This window comes from Equus quagga, chromosome 6 (genome assembly GCF_021613505.1).
Source record: "Equus quagga isolate Etosha38 chromosome 6, UCLA_HA_Equagga_1.0, whole genome shotgun sequence".
Taxonomy (NCBI): Eukaryota; Metazoa; Chordata; class Mammalia; order Perissodactyla; family Equidae; genus Equus; species Equus quagga.
In genome coordinates, this window is record NC_060272.1 from 5,722,050 (window position 1) to 5,747,780 (window position 25,731).

At 38.3% G+C, this 25,731-nt stretch overlaps 1 protein-coding gene across 1 annotated transcript in view; it reads right to left on the reverse strand.

The window, feature by feature from the left end:
- Positions 1-25,731, reverse strand: part of MYO16 (myosin XVI) — a 450,985-nt gene that overhangs the window by 18,261 nt on the left and 406,993 nt on the right. Inside the window, exons 32-33 of the mRNA XM_046664745.1 lie at positions 24,651-24,809; positions 8,729-8,814 (exon numbers count right to left, since the gene is read on the reverse strand). Of these exons, the coding sequence (XP_046520701.1) occupies positions 8,729-8,814; positions 24,651-24,809 (245 nt within the window). The remainder of the gene's footprint in view (positions 1-8,728; positions 8,815-24,650; positions 24,810-25,731) is intronic.

Genomic DNA, 25,731 nt, shown 5'->3' on the forward strand with positions numbered 1-25,731 from the left:
GTGACAACTATGTAGATGCATGTAGATGCAACAGATGTGACAACTATATGGATGCATGCAGATGCAACAGATGTGACAACTATGTAGATGTATTTAGATGCAACAGATGTGACAACTATGTGGATGTATGTAGATGCAACAGATGTGACAACTACGTGGATCTATGTAGATGCAATAGACGTGACAACTATAAAGTATGTAAGGTCAATAACAGAGGACACAAGAAGAATATGGTTGACCATAAATAGACTGAAAGCCAGGTGTGCATATGTTACAATTGCTAAATCAACCACCACAAAATAAGGCATATAAAGACATACAGCCAAAATACCAACAGATAAATTGAAGTGGAACACGAAAAAATATTCAAACAACCCAAGAGAAAGCATCATGGTGAAAGAGAATCACAAAAGCAGTGGTAACAAACTAGAAAAAAAGAAAATGATAGACCTAAATCCAACCATATCAATAACTGTATCAAATGTAAATGGTCTGAACAAACCAATCAGAATACAAAGACTGTCAGATTTGGGTAAAATAAAGAAGACTCAGGCTGTCTACAAAAATCCCATGTTAATTATAGAGACAAATAGTAAAAGTAAAGGGATGGATTTCTTTGAACAGGAGGGGGTGAAAAACTTCTAAAAAGTTCTAGATTACGGTGATAGTTGCACAACCATAAGAACTCACTAAAAATATGGAGTTACACACTTTAAAGGTGTGAATTGTGTCTTGTATGAATTATATCTTAATAAAGCTATTTAAAAAAAATTAAAATGATGGAAAAAATGTACATTGTAGACAATGATCAAAAGAATGCTGGAGTGGCTATATTAATTTCAGACAAAGCAGACTTCAGAAAAAGAAATATCATCAAAGATAAAAAAAGAAAATTTCACAATGATAAATGGATCTACTTATCAAGAAGATGCAATATCTTAAAGGCCTATGTACTTGATAACAGAACTTCCAAGTACATGAAACAAAATCCAATAAAATTGAAAGGAAAAGTAGATAAAGTCGCAATTATAATTGGAGACTTTGGTGCTCTTCTCTCAATATTCAATAGAAAAAGTAGTCAGAAAATCAGCCAGGATACAGAAGAACTGAACAACACTATCAACCAACTTGACCCAAGAGACTTCCATGTCACTCAACCCAACAACAGCAGAATACACATTCTGTACAAGTGCACACGGAAATTTCACCAAGATAGAACATATCCTGGCACATATATAACAAATCTTAATATGTTTACAAGAAGGGAAATCATACAAAGTATATTCTCAGATCATAATAGAATTAAACTAGAAATCAATATCAGAAACATACTCGAAAAATTCCAAAGTAACAACATTGATCAAAGAGAAGGTCCTAAGAAAAGTTAGAAAGTATTTTGAATTGAATCAAAATGGAAGCAAAATATATCAAAATTTGTAGGATGCAGATAATACAGATATAGATAGAAATTTATAGCATTAAATACTCATTAGAAAAACAGGAAGGTGTCAAATCAATGATCTATGCTTGCTATTTAAGAAACGAGCAAAAGAACAACTTAAACCCAAAGCAAGCAAAAGGAAGGAAATAATAAAACGTATGGAAATCAATGAAACAGAAAATTAATAGAGGAAATCAATAAAATCAAAGCTATTTTTTAAAAGTTCAATGAAGTCAATAAACTTCTAGCTAGACTGATTTAAAAAACACCATAAGCAAAGTGTTTCCCATGTATGCAACCAGAAGGAATATTACCTAGAACATGTAAAAAATTCCTACAAATCATCAAGAAAGTCTCGCAAACCAGCCAGGAAATAGTAAAAGGATGTACTGGACTACCAGGTCTGAGTCCATAGGAAAGCAGTCCATACACCAGGGAAATGTTAACCAAAACCACCATAAGATCCATCCTACACTTATCACATTGGTAAAAAAATAAAATGACTCATTAAACCAAGTGTCTACCAGAAAAAAATGGGAAACATTCCCTTCTAGAGGTGTATAAATTGATTCAACTATTTTGGGGAGTAATTTGGCAAAGACTGCTCTGGTAGGAAATGGTGCATACCCGGAAACTCAGCACTTCCATTTCCAGGGGACGCCTCTGTCCACTTTTTTTCTAATTATGAGTTGGAGGCTTGTTGAGTGATTTCATTGTAGCGTTCTTTGTAGTGATGACTTGGAAAGCTGATTTTGATAGTCTTCCACCCCACTTTGGCAAACTGTAAACATGTTTTTCTTAAGAGACGACATGAACATATTTATGTAAAACTTATTTCTGAGAAAAGTTTTAAATGCAGGAAGCGGGGCCAGCCCTGTGGCTGAGTGGTTAAGTTCGGTGGTCCAGGGTATCGCTGGTTTGGATCCAGGGCACGGACCTAGCACTGCTCATCAAGTCATGCTGGGCGGCACCCCACATAGCAGAACTAGAAGGACCTACAACTAGAATATACAGCCATGTATTGGGGGGCTTTGGGGAGAAGAAGGGAAAATAAAACACAAAAAAAGAAGATTGGCAACAGATGTTAGCTCAGGTGCCAATCTTTAAAAAAAAGAAAAAAAAACTGGTGGAAGCATGAATAATATAATTTTGTGTGTGTGTGTGAGTTGAAAGAGAGCTTACAGAGGCACCAGAAGCATCTGTGCTCATGCCCTGGTTGTTGGAATCTCTGGGCCTCTTGTTCAAGTTTGAGCATGAATGCCATACTGTCACTGAGCACTCAGAGTCACCCCTGCATCTCTCATGGAGACAGCTGGGTTAGGTTTTCTGTGGACAATGGGAGACCACTCCAATCGCCTCGCACAGATCTAGAGGAAGACAATCCAGCTGCCAGAGGCGCCGCTGCCCTCTGGGCCCAGAGACAGCAGAGTGTGGTGGTATCTGCCCTTCTGGGTGAGGCGGTGAGTCCCTATCGCCCTTCCTCTTCCAATCAGCTTGCTCCCTGCTGAGTGTGCTGCAGGAACACGAATGACTTGCCTCAGTGCTGGCCTGTCACCCGTAATCTCCTTTCTTACTGCGCCCGTGGACATCTTGACCTTCAGGCTTTTACATTTCACCTTGAGCTAGTACTCAACGTAAAACAACCAATGAGACAGAGATGTATCAAAGTGGAAAAAAAGAATCCCACTTCAACAACAACAAGAAAACAATTTGCAGAACAATCTGTATGGAGTGATACATTTACTATGTTGTAAAAGTATGCAAAGTATGGGTTATTTATGGACACTATATAATTTAAGGGCACAGCTGTACTCAGTCAAAGAGCAAAGTGGACAGAGGGTTATGCACTAACTCCAGGATGAGGTTTACCTTGCACGGCAGGCAGGGATGGGAGCAAAAATGGGAATATGTATTTCTCTAAAAGTATGGCGCCAGAGTCAATATGGTAAAATGTTAAGATTCATTGAAGTTGGGTGTTTTATGAATCACTGTGTTTTTTCCTCTAAGTTTCCTCTAATATTCCATAACAAAATATTTTTGAAAATCACATACATGACATACTTTATCAAAATCCCAGATAAGTGTTGGGTCCTGCTGATTCAATCTAATCACCAACACATTTTAGGTAGCATCTACTATGTTTGAATCAGAATTGATGTTCAGAATATTGACCTTGAAAAAAAATAATACTACGATAATAATAGTAAGCATTTTTTGAGCACTTATAATATTGCAGGCAGCACGCTTGATGGGTCACATTTATTTTCTTTAATCAATCTGAAAAATAATTACTACTTTGTGTACCCACGTGTTAAACAACAGATATGGGATTCAAACCTAGTTCTTTTATTTTTTCTTTTCTTTAATTTTAAAACTTAAAATGCATTAATTCATACTGAAATTCTTGAGTTAACCAGAATTTCTACTTCACCCCATTTTCCCACTTGCATTGCCTGTGTGAGCATGCTGGCTAACGTCAGCTTCCCGCCTGGAGGGGAGCACGTGGTTACCACAGGACCTTTTTCCTCTTCGAAAACATAGCCACAATTCTGATTTCTCCTTATTCTAATATTTCTTGAAACTGAATTCTTCACTAGAAAAACACTATGTATTTGAATACATTTAGAATATACATATGGTGCAATTTTGAGAAGGAAAAAATACGAAATATAGGATTTGTTTTTGTTTTTCTATTTTGCAAGTTTCTATATATCAATACAGGCTATGTCCCTTTTCTGTTGAAAATGCTGCCAGTTAACTCACACCATCAAATTAATTTACTGCCTTCATTTCTTGCACATAATATGGGAGTCACGAGTGGTGCATACTGCTTTCCTGCACCCTCAGCTGTGTGAAAGAGCTCTCTGTGCTGGATCTCCTTCTGTTGGTAGCCTATAAATGAAATATACATATATTTTCTTTTGAAAAGGTTATCTAGTTTGTATTTTCTACCACATGCTTTAGAATTATCCCTTAATGATTAAACTAAATGTGTCTACCTTTCGTTATTTTATCTGACACACTGTTTCTATTCCATGCCACAATATATTTCAAGCAGTCCATGTGACAAATAAAATGAGTACCGAAAGAAGGGACTTGGTTTATTCAGTTTCCTGCAACTCTTCAGTTTGTTGATATGTGACACTACAAACAGGTTTTTTTGAGTTCAGTAAAACAAACCACATAACAATTTGTTTCTTGATGTGGCTCAATTGCATATTGATTGGGTTATGGCTTTCATTGATGGTGTGTCGGGAGTGGACTAGAAATTTATTAAGCTCTTGGGTGCCGTATTACCACTATTTTATCAGAGACCATCAATGATTTCTTACAACAAATATTTGAATATGACAGATAATAATAACTTTTTATGTACTTTAAAAAAACAATAATATAAAAAGAAGTTTGCAAGAAATATGACAAATGCCCACAATAAAAATCGAAGATCATAAACAACAATATTATTGTGGAGAATAGACAGGTGAGAGGAATAAAATGGCATGAAGTGGAAGTTGGTAAAGCTAAAGTGAGAATGTAAATACAAATAAACTATGCTCAAATGCAAAGAAAACATCTCATTTTTCAATGTCAAGAGGAGACCCCTAAACAGATGTGTAACTAGCAATTTTATGCCGAGGGCAAGCACTAAACACTCTATTTTATCCATCCCCTTCTGGTACCCTCCTGCCTTCAGGACCCCCTTCCTGCTCTGTTCATGTTTTTGCTCTATTTATAATCCGTGGGCTTCCTGTGTCAGGTTACCTGGCCTTTGGAGTCAGCAGAGGATCGTAATTACAGCAAAAACGCTAAGAAGTCATTCTGGGTTAGAAGATGTTTTCAGGATTTCCCTCACAGCAGGGTCTTTTACCACTGAGTTACTTCTAAGGGATCTCATCATGTCAAAGGATCAAAATCAAAATTATTTTACATCTCACAAAGTGGCAAGTAGATAAATGGCATATTATTTTTATAAATGCTGTCTAATTCCAAAACCAATCTGACATGACTTCTTTAATCTAAGAAATTCCAGATTTGAGATCTGGGAAGTGCCACAAAGCCCCCCTCCAGGGCCAGTGTGTGGAATTCCATGATGTCACACACTCACTGCTGGTTTTATTCATGCCTGAGGGCTGCAGAAGGTCATGAATATTTGATCTTGGTTCACACCATGGAGCTACCGGAGCCTTTTATCTAAGGAGCATAAATGAACACAGCCACATATGCGATATGGCTAGAGTCTCAGCTGTCACTATTTTCAAATATTTTAAGTGACATTAATTTTTACTACTTTTATGCAAAGTCATTATATTTTGAAAATTAAAAAACTATGATGGAATGGAACATAAACCACATTTTCTATATTCTGTACTTTGAGGAAAGAAACAACCACTCTTTATTGAAGCGCTACCCCATTAGAAAATGTTTTACTTCTATATTAAGAATAGTTTGTGCACTTTATATAAAAAGCACTTGTTTGGATATAAAGTGAATTTTATGGATGATAGCAGTAAAATCAGATTAGTGTGTCAGTCAAAATTCATATTTGCAAGTAACGGAAACTTACTGTGAACATCTGAACAGGTAGAAACTTTGTTAGAAGGCAAAAGAAAGACAGGAAGTTAGAAGGAAAGATTTGGCAGGGGAAGGGGCCTGGCTCTGTGGCTGAGTGGTTAAGTTCGCGCGCTCCGCTGCAGGCGGCCCAGTGTTTTGTTGGTTCGAATCCTGGGCACGGACATGGCACTGCTCATCAAACCACGCTGAGGCAGCGTCCCACATGCCACAACTAGAAGGACCCACAGCGAAGAATATACAACTATGTACTGGGGGGCTTTGGGGAGAAAAAGGAAAAAATAAAATCTTTAAAAAAAAAAAAAATATTTGGCAGGGGAGGAACCAAAGAGGATGCAGTGGCTGGCAGTAGACATTTGCTGGCTAACATCTACTGCAGCTGGAGGAGCCACCACTGCCAGATGTCATCTATTCTTCTCGTACCTTCCATTACATGTCTCTCACTCCATCATCCCTGGTTGATAGATTGAGCCCACCTCACAAACATCTGTCTACCTCTCAAAGGAGAGGGGGGAAGGGGAAGTCTCTCCTGTCTTATTTTCATTGTGGTAGGTGAGAAACTTAAAAATGTGGCTGGCAGCTAAAAATCCAAATCATAAACGTTCACCCACGGCTACTTAGATTTTTGTCTTGGCCAAAAATTCTTCACATTTTATGAAAAAGTTGGATGACTCCTGCATTCCTTTTAATGAGTTCTGGTAAGTTCATTTTCAGAAACAGGACATATGATCTTGACATCCCTTCAAACAGTGGACTCTGAATTTTCCCTATGATCCTCAGCAAATTACTAAATCTATTTCGTGTTTTCTCTATCTACAATAATGCCCATTCATCTTATCTTCCTTAAAGGGATTTCATTAAAATCACTGATGATACTAGTTAAAATATAGACATCTTCAGAGAGGGACTCAATTTTTAGTTAACATTTAGTTTTACTGCTACATGCCCAATCAGTCCAGGAGTGACTTTAGAGATTCTCTATTTAATTGCATTAGTAGAAAATCTAAAATGCAACATGCCTGTATGTGTGCATATTTTCTCTATAAATGTCATACAAGAAGCATTTATGCTGAAAGACATGTGGACATCAAATGAAGAGTTTCACAAACTCTCTTATAGTGTCTCAACAGCAAGGAATGTGTCGTACTATGAGAATGCCCACACTTGTTCATGGAAGAAAATGAGTCTGGACTTCCATTTCCTTGAAAAACCGCACTGTGAGACAATAGGAGGCAGAGATGGTTTGCACTTGAAAACAGCCCCCATTGAAAATTATTCCTGATGACCTTTCCCATCCCTCTTTGCTTCTTAGCCAAATCTATGAAAGATTAGAGGACAAGTTACAGAGATCCCTATTTTACGCATCTTCTTTCAAAATTAACCCTCTTCTCTATAACCACATTGTAGTGGAAGCTCTGGAAAGGATGTCAGATGGCCTATCACCGTGCTATCGTTAGAAGGTACAGGAGTCAACCCGATAATAAAAATCAAACCAGTGTTCATTACAAGTAGGTTCCCCTGTGAATTATCTTAGATAAAGCGTCTGTAATGCTTACAAGGTAAGGTAAATGCATCTCTAAGGAACAGAGGGGAGATGAGGACAATCTATTATTGCAACCAATCAGCATTTTCTTTTTATTTCAGGGCCTATATATCAGTGTAAGTGATTTCAGCAGATTGCCTCCCGTAAGATTTAGTTTTAAGATTAAAATTATTGATTTTTCTCACTACTTCATCAGTGTTATTTAGAAAAATCTCAGCTGATAATGTGGCTGAGCCTACATAGTGCCAAATATTCAGATGAAAGCTGGTCATCAGCTGGATAGTTGATTTCATGGAAACATCTGGACACTTGACATAATGAAAGTTGTACCATGACTTCATACAACATAAGAATCCCATTGGTATACTTTGAATATATTGATAATAAAGTCTTTGATGTATTGCTGTTGTGCCCCATCTTGAATGCAAATTCAAATCTTTTTGAAGACAATTATTGAAAATAGTATTTTAAAATTCAACACAAAATGAACACTAAATTATATAATATAAATCTTTTTTCTTTCTAAAAACACTACTGTTTATTTTTTTCTTGAAGTGATAATCTTCTTTATTTTGGCGAACTTTTTAAGGCCAAACACAGTAAGCATATACTCGAACTCACCGAAACACATGGAAACAGTTTTGTGAAGTCATCTCCTTTTGATTTTACAGTGCTCTGATCATACGTTATATTTTAAATGAACCTGGATTACATGGAATTTGGAGGCAGTAACTAAGATATAAAGGGCTGTCATAAAACCACAGGTGCTTCAAGTATTTTGCTTCCATGTTATTGTCACTTAAAGTCCTCCTAGCTTAGCTGAGGTCATAGCGGAAAACATTAACGCCATTCAGTAGATTTAACCTCATCTCCACCTGACAGTGTTTTAAAACACCACATCATAAATTATGTCTACAATATTTCATTTAAAGCCATTTATTAATTTTTACTTATTTTGGACATTCCTCTTTTTTTTTAAACCAGCAGAAAACTGAAGTCAGCTGAGTAGAAGAGAGATAAGCATGTCGAGTTGGAGAAACTGAAGGCAGAGATGAGAATGCCTGCCTTTTCTAGCCCAGTAAGAAAGGACGTTCTTGCCCATACTCAAATGCATCTCTTATTGTAATTTAATTTCAGTTATTATTGTGAACTTGTGAATATCTAGGTATCATTACCTGAGTGGTGTGACTCTGTCTCTGAAATGATGAGGTCGCTGTGCCACTCACAGACAACCTGGAGAATCCATCCTCTTCAGGCAAACCTATTGAAGTCAACACAAAGTAGCAGTTAAGTTGTGGGTCCTTTCCCTGAGTAAAATAAGCTGTGTACTTATTGTAACAAACTAAAACTGTTGCACTTCATGGACTGAAATGATTGCCAATAAACACAAGCTGAATAATACATTTTCCAAGGCAATAAGGGATGGCACAGTATTGCTGCAGTTCCATTTAACAAAAGAAGAAATATACTGGCAAAAGAGATAAAACGATGGTGAAGAAATATGTCACAACAGCACAAAAGTGAGCAAAGATGTACTAGAGGGGAGAAGGGAAACTTTTCTAGAAACTGAAAATTGTTTAATGAAGCACCAATGTGGGAAAGAGAAGCATGTGGACAAAAGAGAATAAATGGTTTCCTTGGGTGGCTATGAAGACAGAGTTTGTATTTCACTTGTGGGATAGCAGGAAGGCAAAGAAGGGATGAGAGGACAGATAAGACATAAGCAAGTATACGTGTCAGATGAATTCTGTTGACTGTAATTCATTTCACACACAAAGGGAGGGAAGAGATTGGGTGGAATTCTACGAAGAAAAGGATGGCGTAGCTTTACTTTCACAACAGACCAATTCATAACAAACTATATAGGATAAATGATGGGTTTGAGGAAATTTACATACCCCCTAAATAATATAGAAGCACTTATGAGGCACCAAAGGATTTTATTAACCATCCCTCATTGCAGAAGCTGGGTTTCTCAATCTCAGCACTGCTGACATTTTGGGCTCTATAATCCTTGGCTGTGGGCTGTCCTGTGCATGAAGGATGTTGAGCAGCATCCCTGCTCTCCACTCTAGACACAAGGAGCACCCCTCCTCCTCCAGTTGCACAACCGAAAATGTCCCCAGACACTGCTTAATATCCCCTGGGAAGCAAAAATCACCCCTGGTTGAGAACCATTGGGAGAGAGGGATCAAGTACCATCACAAGAGACTTATTAATAAAAATGAAGAGATAAAAATATCGTTACCCAATGGAATGAGTTCAACTCAGAGAAGTTCCAATTCTGAAGTGATTGCTACTCTCATCTGAAATCATAATTAGCCAACATGGCGTCACTGATTAAACATATACATGATTTCTAAACTAAAAATCATTAGAAATCATGGCACACTTTTCCAATTACAAGAGAGAGTGAGCTCCTCAGGGAAGTTCACAAAATCCTTCAAAACATAACAAGGCCTCCTAATTTATCTTCCTGTTAGATATACAAATGCCTTGGTATGGAGAGGCCAGCGTCATTGAGACTGGGCAGACTAGGGCCAGCATCTGGAAACTGACACGTCTACAGGTGGGGATCATGTGCTGGAGAACTGGTCCCTGCCATAAGCCATAGCAACATCTAAAGTTGGCTAGGGGCATATTGTATTACAGACTGTGGAAGCAGGTGCATGAAAGGTTCCAATCAAACAGTTAGTGTTACAGAGATCCAGGATCTAAACAGTGCAAGGGACCATGGGAATCTAAGAGCCGGCATGAGGTAGAATTCCAGGCAACTAGATCAGCAGATAATAAAATGTGTATCTGGAGAGCAGGGCATGGCAAAGGGTTTGGGATTCACATGGAGGGGTGTCAAAGGTGTAGGAGGGGCAAAGAGATGATTGACAAGCAAGAAAAATGCCCACTTCCAGAGAATCTGGCTCTCTGGATGTCTTATGGAGACCAGGAATCTGAGGAAGGGGAAGAAAATTGTGATCCATTGTCAAAACTAAATTAAAAATTAAAAGTTTGCCCTCCAAATCAAAACCAAAACTTCATTTAGTGAAGACACACACTCAGAGCCCCATCAATAGCATAATGTGCTTCATACAGTGTCAATTAAATAAGCTGAGACACGAGATACGAAGAAGAATAAATAAAAGTCTCTACTCTCGAGGAGCTCGAATTTAATGGGAATGACACTTAACCAGAACACACAACAGAATGACTTGAGGGAGTACAGGCAACACTGAGCAGGATCTTAGAGAACGGAGGGATTAATTCTGATTGAAGGGGTTTGAGGAAATGAGATGGTGGAAATGCCAAAGGATCTGGGTCTCCTAGAATGAGAAGGACTTTGAAAGGTGAAGAGGGTTGGGAAGGCCAGCCTGGGTGAGAAAACAAATAAGATAAGGCAATGATCCGAGATTGCTCCTCATCCAGGGGAGTGGCCTGTAGGAGGGTATGGCCAGAGGCAGCCTGAGGAGGTGTTGGAAGGTAAAGCAGGCCAGGTGTTACAGCACTTTCCATAACATTTCACAGCAATTTGACAGTATTCTGTAGGCAGTCAGTAGCTCTGTAGATTTCTGAGAAGGGATGTGACACCATCTTACCCACGGGGTGAGTTAAAAGGCATTTCTTACCTGTTGACTAAAGAAATCATTGACCCCAGAACCTGTGGCAGGGTCAACAGAACTAGAAGGAGTGAAGTAACAGCAGGAGGCACAGAAATGTTAAGGAGGTCAGAGGGCAAGATTTTTTTTTACCAACAAAATATTTTATTTTGCTGCCATATTGCAAATAGTATTTTTTAAAGGCAAATGGTCTAAAAACGACACCAAAGGCACAAACTGTAAAGGAAAAAAAAAAAGGAGGAATGCTTCTTTATGAACATTAAAAAAATGTTAAAAATATCATAAAAATAAAATGCAAATTAGAAAAAGAACAATATAGAACATTTAAACACACTGAGTAAAAGGTTTTATTATTTTTGAAACATCCTACAAATCAAAATAAAAGACTTACCCTCAGATTTTAAAACATGGGCAAAGGATACTTACAGAAAATCAGAGAGTACAAATGACCACTAAATAACAAACACGTTCATTTTCATTAAGTGTTCAGAAAAATGCACATAAGACTATGACTTACCCATTTTATCTATCAAGATAAGACATATTTCAAAACTTTTTATTTCGGAAATGCCACACACATATAAAAGTAAAGAGACTGTGTAGTGAAACTCCATATACCCAGCAGCAGGCGTTGGGGTTTTCATTATTCCAATCTTGTTTTGTCTATTTCTCATTATCTTTAAAAAAAAATCATGTAATTTCACCCACAAATTCTTGAGCATGTGTCTTTCATGCAGCTAAGGGATTTCCTCCTGCTGCTAAGAGGAACACTGTTCTGCAAAGGCCTCAGAAAAGCCCCAAGGTCTTGGGGTAGAGAATTCCTCTGTGGATTCCCACAGGGTTGAAGATTCCAGATGGATGTTGGGGAGACATTTAAGGTCAAGCTGGAGCGCCTTATTTGTTGACTTCCATTGGAAGGTAGGTTTCCAACACAGAAGGATTGCTTGCTTGCACGTATTTACGAACTTGCTCGAGTTTTCTCAGGGCCACAGCCTTCTCCCCAGCTGACTCTCAGGTGCTACTTCCCAGCTTATGCCGTCCTGTGTCCCTTCCTCAACATATTCTTTCTATGGCAGCAGCAGTGTGCCTCAAAGTGCTAAGCAGGTCCATTTGATAGGAAATCTTCCTTTGAAAAAAGCCACACTTGCCCAAATTATAGGAAGGGCTAAGGTCTTCTGAAACTATACCCACCCTACCTACCCCCAGACACCCGGCTCTTTTGCTCAAAGAAAACATGCCGAGGCTTGGGGGAAGGCATCCACTACACAATGATCTGAGCCATGCAGTTGATACCGACACTCCACAGAACGTGCTGCTCTTCGCTGCAGCTTGGCAGAGGGGAGTCAGGAAGCTGTCAACCTTGAGGGAAGGACCAGGCAAGGCAGAGGGGGGAGGCTCCGCACTCCCCTTGTGTAGTGGGTGCTGCTCAGAGCTTTAAATTAAACCTCCCCCAGGATGCTCAGGAGGAACGGCTTTAGGACGTTCTCCTCATCAGTCACGGTGTGGATCCAGCTCCCGCAGTTCCATGCGATTTATAAAGTGATTTTGAAAAGTAAGAGAGTCTGAGGTCATGAAGTCTACATGCAGAGCACAGTGGGCTTTTTAGGCTTCTAAGAAGAGAAAAGTGGGGCAGACTGTGGAAGGCGGTGTGACGGCATTTTCAGTGGTTAACCGGGTAGAATCTGCTCATGGAACTCCCTGCCATTTCATAGTGACCCAAATTTGTTTAATCAATAGCAATGAGGTTTGGATTCTCTTTTCATGTCCTCCCAGTTTACCAATTGCTCCCTAATCCTCAAATCCATTCCTCTCCTGGTTTCTAGGAAATTGGACATCCGTACCCTCCTATCTCTTTGACCACCTATTCTGTAGCTCCATGTCTGCCCTTCTCAAGGTATATATCTCAAAGTTTGGCACTCTACATGATTTTGTGGTCAGATTTTTTCCCCCCTCATTTATCTTTATACTTTTTTCTCTGATGCTATAAATGATCCCCATTTCTCCGGTTTCCTTGAAAATTCTGCCTCTTCTATTTTTCCATCCTGCAATCCTTGCCTAAACTCCAAAACTATAATTGTCACTTCTGTAACAATCATCTGTAGCCAGATGTCCTTCTCGGCTCTTGAACTCCAACTCCAACCCATGGAATTGACCTCCTCTTAGAGCTTCCTACTTCTGTTAAGAAGTGAATCATTCTCCCACCTTTAGTCTCAAGTTCTTGGAGTCGTCTTTCAATCTCCTTTTCTTGCCTCTTATACCAATACACTCTTGCTGGGTGTACACAAAGGCTCAAGTGGAGGAACACAAAACTGGTACTCCCAACTTAAGTTTTTGTTCCATTGCTCACCCTGAATGATACAATCAGGTAAATTTCTCCAAAATGGCAGATAGCGCCCCCTCCACATAAGGACAACCCTTTCAGAGACACTTTAAATTGGCATTCAATGCCCTGTACACTCAACACTTTCTTTCCTATCTTACTTACTTATCTATTCCATCAACGCAGCCCATTCACACCCCTGCCACAAAGACATGGTGGGGTAAATCTTCTTCAGTGAAAGGTGTTCCCTTCTTGTCTGAATCCTATATGTTTTAAAAATCCCAACCTTCACCATGAAGTGTCCTTAACTATCCCAGCCCACAGGAATCTCCTCTTCTATGTGGAGGCAATAGAAAATCATTATTTAGGTGGTTGATTTGACATTTGTCACTGGCTGCTCTATTCTGTGATCTCTCAAGATGAATTGTCAACATTCTATGTATTTTCTCTGTTCGCACAAGAAGCACACCTTGAGTTGCTTAGATTTCCTATTGCTCTCTATGCATTGCACATTGCCTGCATGCAATTGGTGTTTAATAAATGCTTTAACGGACTGATGTGCACCCGGCTTTCACTAGGCTTCCTCCTGCCATTCTGCCCTTTATATTATTTTGAATCCTCCAGCCTAAAGGTAAAACAGATCCTTCCCCTGAACTCAACCTGTATATCCTGAGTTCCATTCATCCCAGAAGCTCCAAATTGTAATGTCTGTCATTGCCCTGAATACCAGTGTAGACCATCAAAATGATATGCATGTTTGACTACACACGTGTGTATTTGGGTCTATGTGCAAATAAGTCAGAAGGCATCAATTTTAGCATATAACCTCTATGGTCTTGGAGAAATTAATTCACTGCCTTGCACTTCATCTACCTTATACATATCATTTTGGAGGGTGTTTTTTAATATAAATCCTCAGGGATCTTCTAGCTCTAAAATATCTAAGATTTTTATGAGAGTTGTGTATAGGTAATGTTTATTGGGCACTAGCTTTGTGCTAACCTCATCATACTAAGTCTTCATAATCCCATGAGGCAAGCCGTGGGATTTGATATCCCCATTTTTCAGATGAGGAAATTGAGAACCAGAAAGGTTAAGTAATTCGTTCATGGTCATGGGGTTAGTAAGCATCAGAGCTGGGGTGTGAACCCAGGCAAACAGGAGCAATGCAACAATGCTGGGAAACTTAAGTTGGGAGCACCAATTTTGTGTTCCTCCACCTGAGCCTTTGAAGGCTGTGTGCACCCAGCAAGAGTATTAGAGAATGTATTGGTATGAGACAAGAAAAAGGGAGTGAAAGATGACTCCAAGAACTTGAGACTAAGGATGGGAGAATACTACAGCCTTTACCAGAGAGAAGGAAACGCAGTCAGTATTTCAATCCAGCCATTTTCAACCTTGACTTCTCAATTACGGTGGAGGAAATTTAATTAAATGAAGCCCAAATTAGAAATTATTTAATATGACTTCAAAATATTTTTAACCAGAAGGAGGAGTGGGGCAGGGCTTTCCAAATGCCCGAGGAACTTGCTTTCTTTGCAAAGCTACCTTCTGTTGCTCAAAATAGACAATTGCCCAATATTCCAAATTGTCTAGTGAGGGCTTCCTTTCTCTGGAAGGTAGCCTTTGAGTCAGACAATAGTGTAAATTCCAAAGAAACTAGACAATTCCCACAAACAAAGTGAAGTGGTAAAACATATACTTGAATATATTTCATGAGCTCCAACCAGAGGCTCCTTTGCCAATGGTCTGGATCCATCTTGAGGGGAGGGGGATGGCTGATGAAAGCCATTCTTTGATGTTCCCAGATTCATTGTGGTTTGGTGCTCCAACTGTGCTAAGTTCAATATGGTGCTGGAGTCTATGCAGACCTCCTGGTTGCAAATGGTCTCACCCAGTCCTTCCCTGTGAAAAGTCTTTTATCACCACAGATAATCCTTACTGTGCACTGACGATAAACATGATGCAGATAAAAAGTAACAATCTTCACAGAATGGTAAATGTAAAATCAAATATAATGACTGTATTCTTTAATTGCCATTTTTCCTGATGCCCAGCAATAAAACGTATATTCATTGAGAGGCAAGAAAGAAAATCATCGTGAACATAAAATGGCCTAGCTGGAATCTTTTATATCTGTATTTTCCCACAAAATAAACATCCTTATATTCACAATATTTTGTTTGATATAACTAAAATGTTCTCACACTAAAAACTGTTCTCTAATCTAATGATAAATAACCGCAAGCCCAAGGAATAATTAAGTATACAAAAAAAGATCGAAGTCTGTGTTCACATCAGCAAAAGGATGGCAATTAAAGTAAGTGATAGCTATAATTACCCACACATAACTATATTTCAGCAAATGAACAAACAGATAATTATTTCTGGGAAGCAGAGGTAGCATGCAGATACTGGCATTCCAGAGAGAAATCGTTTCCTAGAAAATAACACTATTTCTGATTCAATTAGAACTTCAAGTTATTTTAAATATTTATTTCCATCTTCTGCCTTTATTTAGAAAGCACGTCGACTCCACGTTGTGAATTATGAATCAGGACTAATAACTGCTGTAAGAATTTAATGATCAAGTATCTATCATATGCTGCACATGTGTAATACTTGTTCAGTTTTTATCACACTGACTCGGAGAAATTTCCTGACTCTGCCCCCTGCGTAGGACTCACTGGTTCATATGTAATAGGCAATATTGCTTCAATCTAAGAATCTAGGGAACTGTGCTGGATATTTTAATAATCATGGGAAGGCTTCAGGAACTCAGAAGTTCACAGTATTCACACAGAAGATCAAGATAAACATGTCAAGTTGCCTTGAAAGATTGAAATCCCAAATGAAATAATTTTCCTCTTATATGTGTAACTCGAGATTTTCAAGCAGTCTTCAATTAATGACAACACAGAACTAGCTTTATTTTAAAATCTGGTTCCTAAAAGCATTTAAGGGACAACGTATGTTGTAAGTCTGTATTCTGGGGTTTGAACGTATCTATTTGTCACATGTAGAAGTTTAGAAGCCCAGTATTCCTAGAGAAGTAATTTTATATTCTTAATTTCAGGAGTGTAGCCCACAGAAATTTCCACTTTGGTCTAGAGGGTCTTTTGTTTGTTTTTTGGCTTTATTTTGACTTTAGAGTAAAACTAAATTTTGTTTTTGTTTTTCTTGTTTCTTTTAAGCACAGCTTTTTACTTTTTTTTTTTTGAGGAAGATTAGCCCTGAGCTAACACCTGCCGCCAATCCTCCTCTTTTTGCTGACTCACAGTTTTTTGTATTAAGTTTGCTAGGACCATTCCCAAGCCATAGCTTTTGCCTTTTGACTCAAAACACAGAAAAATTAAATACTTTGGTGAAAGAAGTTTCTATCTTCTCTTTATGGTAGGATATACGTCATCCAAAGTGAGCTATGAAGAATGGCATGGAGCGAAATTTTAGCAAAAGTGATGGGTATATGGCCATTTTTCTAAAATATTTGTGTATTCAGATTTGATCATTCTAATATATTTTAAATTCTCTTTTTTGTTTGCTGTTTATCCTTAAATACCCTCAAATTACAATTGAAAAAGGAATGAATTATCTTCTTACTAGGTGTATGCAAGCTTTGTGAAATATTCCTCTGTTACGCATTTGATGACTATTATTGTTACCCAAGTTCCATTTTTATTATTTTAATATTCAGTTTGAATGTAAGAACATACATTGTTTTTGCTATCTTTACCTCCTTGCAAGGGGTTATCATCAGAGATTTCAGAAAGCAATCATTTTTTTAAAAAGATTATCTCTATATTTCTATCTAAACACACATAAATCTGAACATTACACTGTAACATGGAAAGTTTTACAAAATGCCTATTTTAATCAAATTGGAGCAGTACATTATAAACATTCTGTTATTTGGAGGGTGGAAAGTTGGGAGATAATTTCAGTATCTAACACAAAGGGCTTTGTTATTTTAAATCACGATAGTCCTATATCATGGCATGCTATGCATTGGTTACAATTAATGGCTAGCTGTAAACAATGCAGATCTATATTTGTTGACATAGAAATAAATTACATGATATTCCCAAGGGGAAAAAAAGCAGGCTATTAAAACTATATGTATAGTATAACTCAAACTTCATGAAAATAAAACCAAGTATATTATATAAACATAATATTTACATGAAAAAAATAAGGTTCTACACAGTGGAATATTAGACATATCTAGGTAATAGAATTGACAGTAGTTTTTATTCTTTCTTTATCGTTCCCTGTGTTTTCCAAATTGTCACATACAGCATGTGCAATTTATGCAGGTTATAAAAATTAACCTGCATAAAATTATAAATGTCATATGAATAATAATATATTTTTTAAGAAAGCTGTTAAAGTCAGTGAAGAGAAAATGTTAAGAAAGGCTAATATTTTGGGATCCTGGGAGCCTATATCATTCTTTGCTGAACTTTTGTCTGTTTTGGGTGGTAACAAATTTTTGGTAGCTGCAGCTCCTTTCTCTAGATGTCTTTCTTGCTGATCTGGAAAAGCCTTCTGTGTCTAACCTGTGTCATTACTCTCCCCCACTCTTCCACCAAAAAGTGTCCATCTTGTGAGCTGAATACTTCTAACCATTACAAGTAATCCCTGCTTATCTGGTGGGGTAAGACTCATAAACACTTTTGGGTTTTTTTCTGTGTGTGTGTGTGTATTAAAACAATGATTTTTTCTGAGTGCCAACAGAACATTCTCTCATTACTCCAGAGCCCTTAATGCTAAACTTGAACAAATCCTGCCCCCACCAACTGCCCACCTCCAGATTCAGACCAAACAGTGTGACGTGGTTAAAACTGCCCTGGTTAGTTTCTAGCCTATAACTGTTCTCGCCTTCCTCCTTGATAAATCAGCAGTGGACATCTTTGGTCAGCAATATGCTCAGCTGAAAACTACATCAGCACTGACGCTGAGGGCAGTCAGTGATAAGACGGTGAAGCCTCAGTCTCTGATGGCCATGGAGTTCCACAGTCCGGGTATCTAACATCTGTTCTGAAATCTCCCTTCCTCTCTCTTCCTCTACTTTCCCCAATATTTTTAAACTGTGGAGTTGTAACTACCACATGAATCAAGGAATAGAGCACTGTCAGCTACCCAGAAGTCCCATCATTCTGTCTCCAATCACTCTTCTCCTCCAGAGGAAGTCACATTCTGACTTCCGTGGTGATCCTCGCACAGAGCTCCTCATGCTTGCCAGGCAGTCTGTGATTCCGTAGAGCCTGTAGCAGCATCACGTTGTGGTTTTAATTTTCATGTCTCTAATTACTAATGAGGCTGGACTCTATTAAAAATGTTTATTTCCGTGCTTATTCACGTATTGCATCCAATTTTCTACTCAGTTGGCTTTTTTTGTTTATAATTTAAGTAAACTCTGAATATAATCCTTTATTGGCTAAGTGTATGAGAAATATTTTCTCCCTATATATATATATATATATACTTTCCTTTATAGTTAGCACTCTTTTGTGTCCTGTGTAAGAACTGCTTCTTTCTTTTCCCACCTCTGAGGTAAAAAAGATATTCTCCTATAAATTTTTATTATTTTATGTTTGACTTTTAGATCTGTAATCTACCAGGAATGTTTTGAGTGTAAAACATGAAGTAGAGGTCAAATTTCTTTTTTTTCCTCACTTGGAGAGCAATTGATTACCCTTCCCCTACTGCCCTACAATGCCAATTTTGTCATAAACTAAGTGGCTATTTGAGCAGGCTGGGAGAGTTCTATTTCTTTTTTTCCCCTTTTCCTTTGTAATTTCTAGTCTCTGGAAGAGTTCATGTAACACGGGCATTACTTCTTCCTTAGAATTTTGGGAAAATTTACCAGAAAGCCATCTGGGACTAGACTTTTCCTTGTAGGAAAGCATTCAATTACAAATTAAATTAATTAAATATTTACATTATTACGTAGCTTTCCTATTTCTTTTCTCCATTTTGGGTAGTTGTACTTTTTTTTTGAGAATTGCGTCTGGTCATCTAAATTTACAAATTTATTTTGGCATAAACTGTTCATAATACACACTTATTATTTTTTAATTTCTGCAAGGTCTTGGTGGAGCCCCTTTTCCACCCACACAACTAGTTATTTGTGTCCACCTTGCTTATCTCTCTCTCACCTTTGCAAGAGAATTGTCAACTCATCAGTCTCAGACAAATTTTTTCAAAGAACCAAAGAACCAACTTTTGGCTTTGTTGCTTGCTTTATATTTCCATAACTCATATTCTCATTTTTATTTCATCTTTCCTTCTATGTTCTTGGTGTTCAATTTGTTGTTCTGTTTCTAATGACATTTTTAGCACCAATTTTCAGCCTTTCTTCTTTCGAAATAGTATATTTAAAGCTATAAATCTCCATTGATTAATACATTAGAAGTTTCCCATAGTTACATTTTCATAGTCATTAATTAGAAAGTTTTTTGATGATTTCTTTTGAATCCATTGATTACTTAGAGATTTCATTTTTATCTTCCAAGTAGATGAGAACTGTTGTTGTTTTTAAATACTTGCATGCTAGATCTTTTCCTTTTCTATCCTTTGACATTTAAACTTTCAGTATCCTCACGGTTCACAGGTTCCTTAGAAATCTTAGGCTTTAAAATATTGTGTTAATCAATTTATCTTTAATGTGAACTTACCAGATGACAATCTTTTAAAGTTTAACGGAATTCAATTAAGTTTTACGATTTTCAGATATGCTTTTCTATCCACCATCTAAGACCTTTCTATTTGTCTTGCCTTTCAGATAGTCCTATTTTTATCCTTTTTTACCATCTTTTGGATTGATTGACTTGTATTATTCTATTTTTCTCTTTCTACTGGTTTGGAAATTATATACCCCACTACTATTCTTTCAGTGGTTACCTTTGAAATTATAACCTGCTAGTTTGATTTATCAATGTATAATATTAAATATTGTTTTTATCCTCTTCTGACTTCACTACTTTTATATATAAATATATATATATATATATATATTTTTTCTTTTGAGAAAGATCAGCCCTGAGCTAACAATCTGCCACCAATCCTCCTCTTTTTTGCTGAGAAAGACTGGCCCTGAGCTAACATCTGTGCCCATCTTCCTTTACTTTGTATGTGGGATGCCTGCCACAGCATGGCTTGATGAGTGGTGCATAAGTCCATGCTGGGGATCTGAATGGGTTAACCCCAGGCTGCCAAAGGGGAATGTGCAAACTTAACTGCTGTGCCATCAGGCCAGCCCCAGACTTCACTATTTTTTAAAATTGCTCTTTTTTTTATTTTTATTTTTTTTGCTGAAGAAGATTCACCCTGAGCTAACATCTGTTGCCAATTTTCCTCTGTTTTGCTTGAGGAAGATTCACTCTGAGCTAACATTTGTGCCAGGCTTCCACTATTTTGTATGTGGGACGCCGCCACAGCATGGCTGCCAATGAGTCGTGTTGGTCTGCACCTGGGAACTGAACCTGGCCCCCTGAAGCAGAGTGTGCCAAACTTAACCACTAGCCCACCAGGCTGGCACCTTAAAATTGTTTATTCTTTCTTGTATCTCTGAACATTCTGGGTCTGCCTTTGTTTAATTCTTTCAATTTTTATTTTTTCTAAAAATATCCTTAACTCTTCCTCACTCTTACAGGAGTTTCTTTTTATCATTTATAAAATTCTAGACTGGCAGTTATTTCATTTGAGCATGTTAAATATGTTATTTCACTGTCTTTGGACTTTAATTGCTGCTCCTTTGAAGGTAATTTGCCTTTTTACCTCTGGCTGCTTTTAAGATTCATACTTAGTCTTTATTTTACCAGTGTTTCACTATGATATGCCTAAGAGTAGTTTTATTTTTTTTCTACTTAGCCTTTGCACTTTTTTTTTTTAACAAAAGTCACATTTACAGACAGAAAGATTCGTCCTTATTAGATGTACATGTCTGTGAATGTGTAGGAAAACACGCAGTCCTGTCTGTCAACAGCACCACAGGCCCCTTTCCAGTCTTCTGTGGTCTGACTGTTTGTGTCCCCCCAAAATTCATACATTGAAATCCTAATCCCCAAGGTCATTGTGTCGGGAGGTGATCAGGTCAGGAGGGCTGAGCCCTCATGAGTGGGATTAGTGCCTTCAAAACAGAGACCCCAGAGAGCTCCCTCGCCCCTTCTGCCACGTGAGGACAGTGAGAAGCTGGCTGCTGGCAGTCTGCAACCTGGAAGAGAGCCCTCACCAGAACCTGACCATGCTGGCACCGTGATCTTGAACTTCCAGCCTCCAGAACTGTGAGCAATAAGTTTCTGCTGTGTATCATCACCCAGTCTATGGCATCTTGTTACAGCAGTGTGAATGGACTAAAACAGCAGTCCCTTCCCTGCCCCTGTAGCCAGCCTCTGGCAACCATGCATCTGTTTTCTCTCCCTACAGTTTTGCCTTTTCATAAATGGAATCATACCTATAGTCTTATTTTATTTATTTTTTGTGAGAAAAATTGGCCCAGAGCTAACATCTGTTGCCAACCTTCTTTTTTTTGCTTGAGGAAGATTGTTGCTGAGCTAAAATCTGTACCAATCTTCCTCTATTTTGTATGTGGGATGCTGCCACAGCATGGCTTGATGAGTGGTGTGTAGGTCTGGGCCGGAGATCTAAACCCATGAACCCCAAGTCACTGAAACGGAGTATGCAAACTCAACCGCTATGCTACCAGGCCAGCCACATACCTATAGTCTTTTGATTCTTTTTTCACTTGGTGCAATGTGTCTGAGATTCACCCATTTTGTCGTGTGTAATCGTAGTTCCTCATTTTTTATTGCAGAGTTTTTCCATGTGCTAGTCAGACTGCAAAATGGCCCCCAATGAGTCCACCTCTAGGCTCTCAAATTGCACGTAATCCACTCCCATTGAGTGGACCAGACAGATAACTCACTTCCAACAGAATGTGACAGAAGTGCTGGATGTCCTGTTTGAGAGTGGGCTGTGTAAAGACCGTGGCTTCCATCATGAATGCTCCTTCTTGCTTTCTGTGAATTGCTTGCTTTGGAGGAAGCCAGCTGCCCCATTGTGAAACCACCCTTATGGAGGGACCCATGTGAGCGAGCTAGGAAGTGGATCTTCTGAGGGCTGCCAGAAGCCACGAGTGACCTTGCAAATGGAACATCTCAATCAAGCATCAAGATGACTATGGTTTTGGTCAACAGTTGATTGCTGCCTCAGGAGGGACCTTGAACCAAAGACATGCAGCACAGCTACCCCCAAATTGCTGACCCACAGAAACTACAAATTAATCCCATTTGTTGTATGATACTCAGCCTCTAAGTTCTGGGGGTAATTGTTACACAGCATTAGATAACTGATATGACCCAGTCGCCAGTTGAAGGACACTTCACTTCCAGTCTTAGGTGATTATGAGTAAAGGCACCATAAGCATTTGCACACAGGTGTTTGTGTGGACAGCGTTTTCATTTCTCTTGGGTAAATAGCCAGCAGCCGGACTGCTGGCTCATAAGGAAAGAGTATGTTGACCTTTACAAGAAACTGCCAACTTAAACCTGTTTCTTGATACTTTCATCAATGTTGGAAAATTCTCTAACATTTCTCACCAAATCTTTTCTCTGGCTCACATACTCTCTCTTCTTTCTCTAGGATTCCAAGAATACTTCTCCCTGTATCTTTTATGCCTCTAAAGCATTTTCTGGAATTTCCATTCTTCTCTTTTGCTTCTTTGTGTCTCATTCTGGATATTTTCTGATTTATCCTGCACTTCTCCCATTTTTTCAAATGACTGTCTAATTAACTTTAAACTCATCCTCTATTGTACTTAATTTTATGACTGCATTCTTCAATTTCAGAATTTCCATTTGACACGTTTTTATGGTTTCCCATTTCTGCTGAGATTTTCATTCTTTTATCTCCTTGGGCATAGTAAACATACTTATTTTAAAGTATGTGCTTTTGAATTCCAATCTTTTGAGCCCTCATGGATATAATACAATTGACTGCTATTTCTGCTTGTAATTTTTCATCTTATTTTGTGTCCACACATGCCTGGTTCTTTTTGACTACGTGTTGAACTTTCTATCTGAAAATGTTTTCTTAGAACATTTTGAAGCCTGGAATGCTGTGGTTGTCCTTCAGGATAGATTAATATCTATATTGAATCTACGTCTATATCTCTATCTCTATCTCTGTATATTTCTCCTAGGTACCTGGGGGCCCTGTCAATCCTGGAGGATGTCAGTCCAACTTCAGGGATTGAGATGATTCACAGATGAGCTATGGTTTCTGGTTCTGGACAGCTGATCCTTAGGATGGGTACTTTAAGCCTCACCCACGGCCTTGGCAGGCTCTAGACTCTGTCTCCACAATCTTAGCAGACCGTCAGCAGCACAGCCTGGCCTCTCAGCTGCCTTCTGTGGACTAGGCAAGTGTCCTGAACATCCCTCAGAGAAAAGCCTAGAATGTAAGCTTCCTTTCTTGGCTCCCATTGTTTTCGCCACCCTTCTTCAGTCCCTTCTCAGTATTTCAGTGTTTTGATAGTTTTCCAGTGCTTTTAATCACATTAAATAAACAACAACAAAAAAGTGTTTTGTCCAGCTCTTCTGGATATTCTCAGAAGAAGATTGGTCTGAATCTTCCTGGCAGCCATTACCAGAAAGCCTGGGCTTCTTTCACCTGTGAGAGAAGTAAGCTATCTGTTTACGCCACTATTCGCCAGTTTTTGGATACACATAGTCAAGCCAGTTTCTAAATGATACATTCACTGATACATTCAAACTAAATACTTAAAGCCAGTGTGGCGTTTACCACGCTTTCAATATTATTTTCCTTCACACTTTTTAGATATAAGAAGAAGATTCTTTTAATTAAAAATATTCTTAGAGCATTCGCCTCCTCCTGCTCAGTATGAATCTGGCTTTATGCTGGTTCCCGCAGACCGAACACCCCAGAAAAATCTCTGAAAGTCAGCTCGCGCCCAACACAAGTTTGATTCTTTAACTTAACCAACAATATGTTGACAACGTGCTCTATAGTGAAGTTTCATAGTTTATAGTCCGTTTTCCAATTTTTAAGCCTACTTCATTTTTATGTTTCAAATCCATTCTCCCTGCGAAGTTGATACAACCTAAAACTTTTGTCTATTTACTTCTGAGTTTAAAAAGCGCTTACCATTTGAGATGGAATTTCCATTTTCAGCAGTGATGGCACTAGAGAGTGAATTAGATAATTGAATTCCGTGGTTATTTGCATTTCTATCCTGAGTCTCTGATGCAATTCCTGATGTACCAGGATCCTCTCGGGTAGTTAAGTTCATGTTAGTTTCAAAACCTAAAATAAATTTTAGAAAAGATTACTCTTTTCTGATAAAATGTACGGAATAAATTGAATAAAATATCAGAAGGAAATAGTACAACTTATCAAATTAAATATTAATTACATTTGAAATAATAACAATAGTCCCTAGTCCAGTCTACGGCTTACGAAATATTCACCAAGTTTCGCCACAACGTTGTTAAACATAATAAGAAATACTAAATGGTGATAATTTCATAATTTATTATTTTCAAGCATATCTATACAGAACTTTTGATGTCATTTGACGCCAAATCCTTGTTATTATAACACGGAGAAGGCTATTTCCTAAAACAAATGTGGCAATAAGTTCATGTTTCCGGAGTTTTCTGAATTATTAAATTAAGCAGAGCTGAGGCAATCTTACAGCAACGAAAAAAACTGAGAAATATATTTTCAACATTATTATAAAATGTGTTATTATCGATTTAGGAATGCTAAACTTCAAATCTCTACTTCCACATTCTATATACTAGCAAAATTACCTAAATGCTTACTGCATGTCCCAGATTCAGTGCTTTGACAGAAGAACACAGAAGCCATGGTCCAAATTAAGAGCCAATGAAGATTTTTTAAATTATGTGGAGATTAATAAAGTAAAATGTAACGAACGCTGGGCTTTGGACTATGTCTAATTGAGATTTCTCCATAATTACTGCATTATCCTCAGGCAGGGTCTGCAAGTGACCAGAGTGTGCAAAGCAGGCACAACTGTCCATCCAGTGTCAGGCACAGACCTCTCCACCCCTCCTCCTGCCCCTCCATCTGTGTCAGGCTCCCCCTCTACCTGAGTCAGGCTCCCCCTCCACCTGAGTCAGGCTCCCCCTCTACCTGAGTCAGGTTCTCCTCCTACCTGAGTCAGGCTCCCCCTCCACCTGAGTCAGGCTCCCCCTCCACC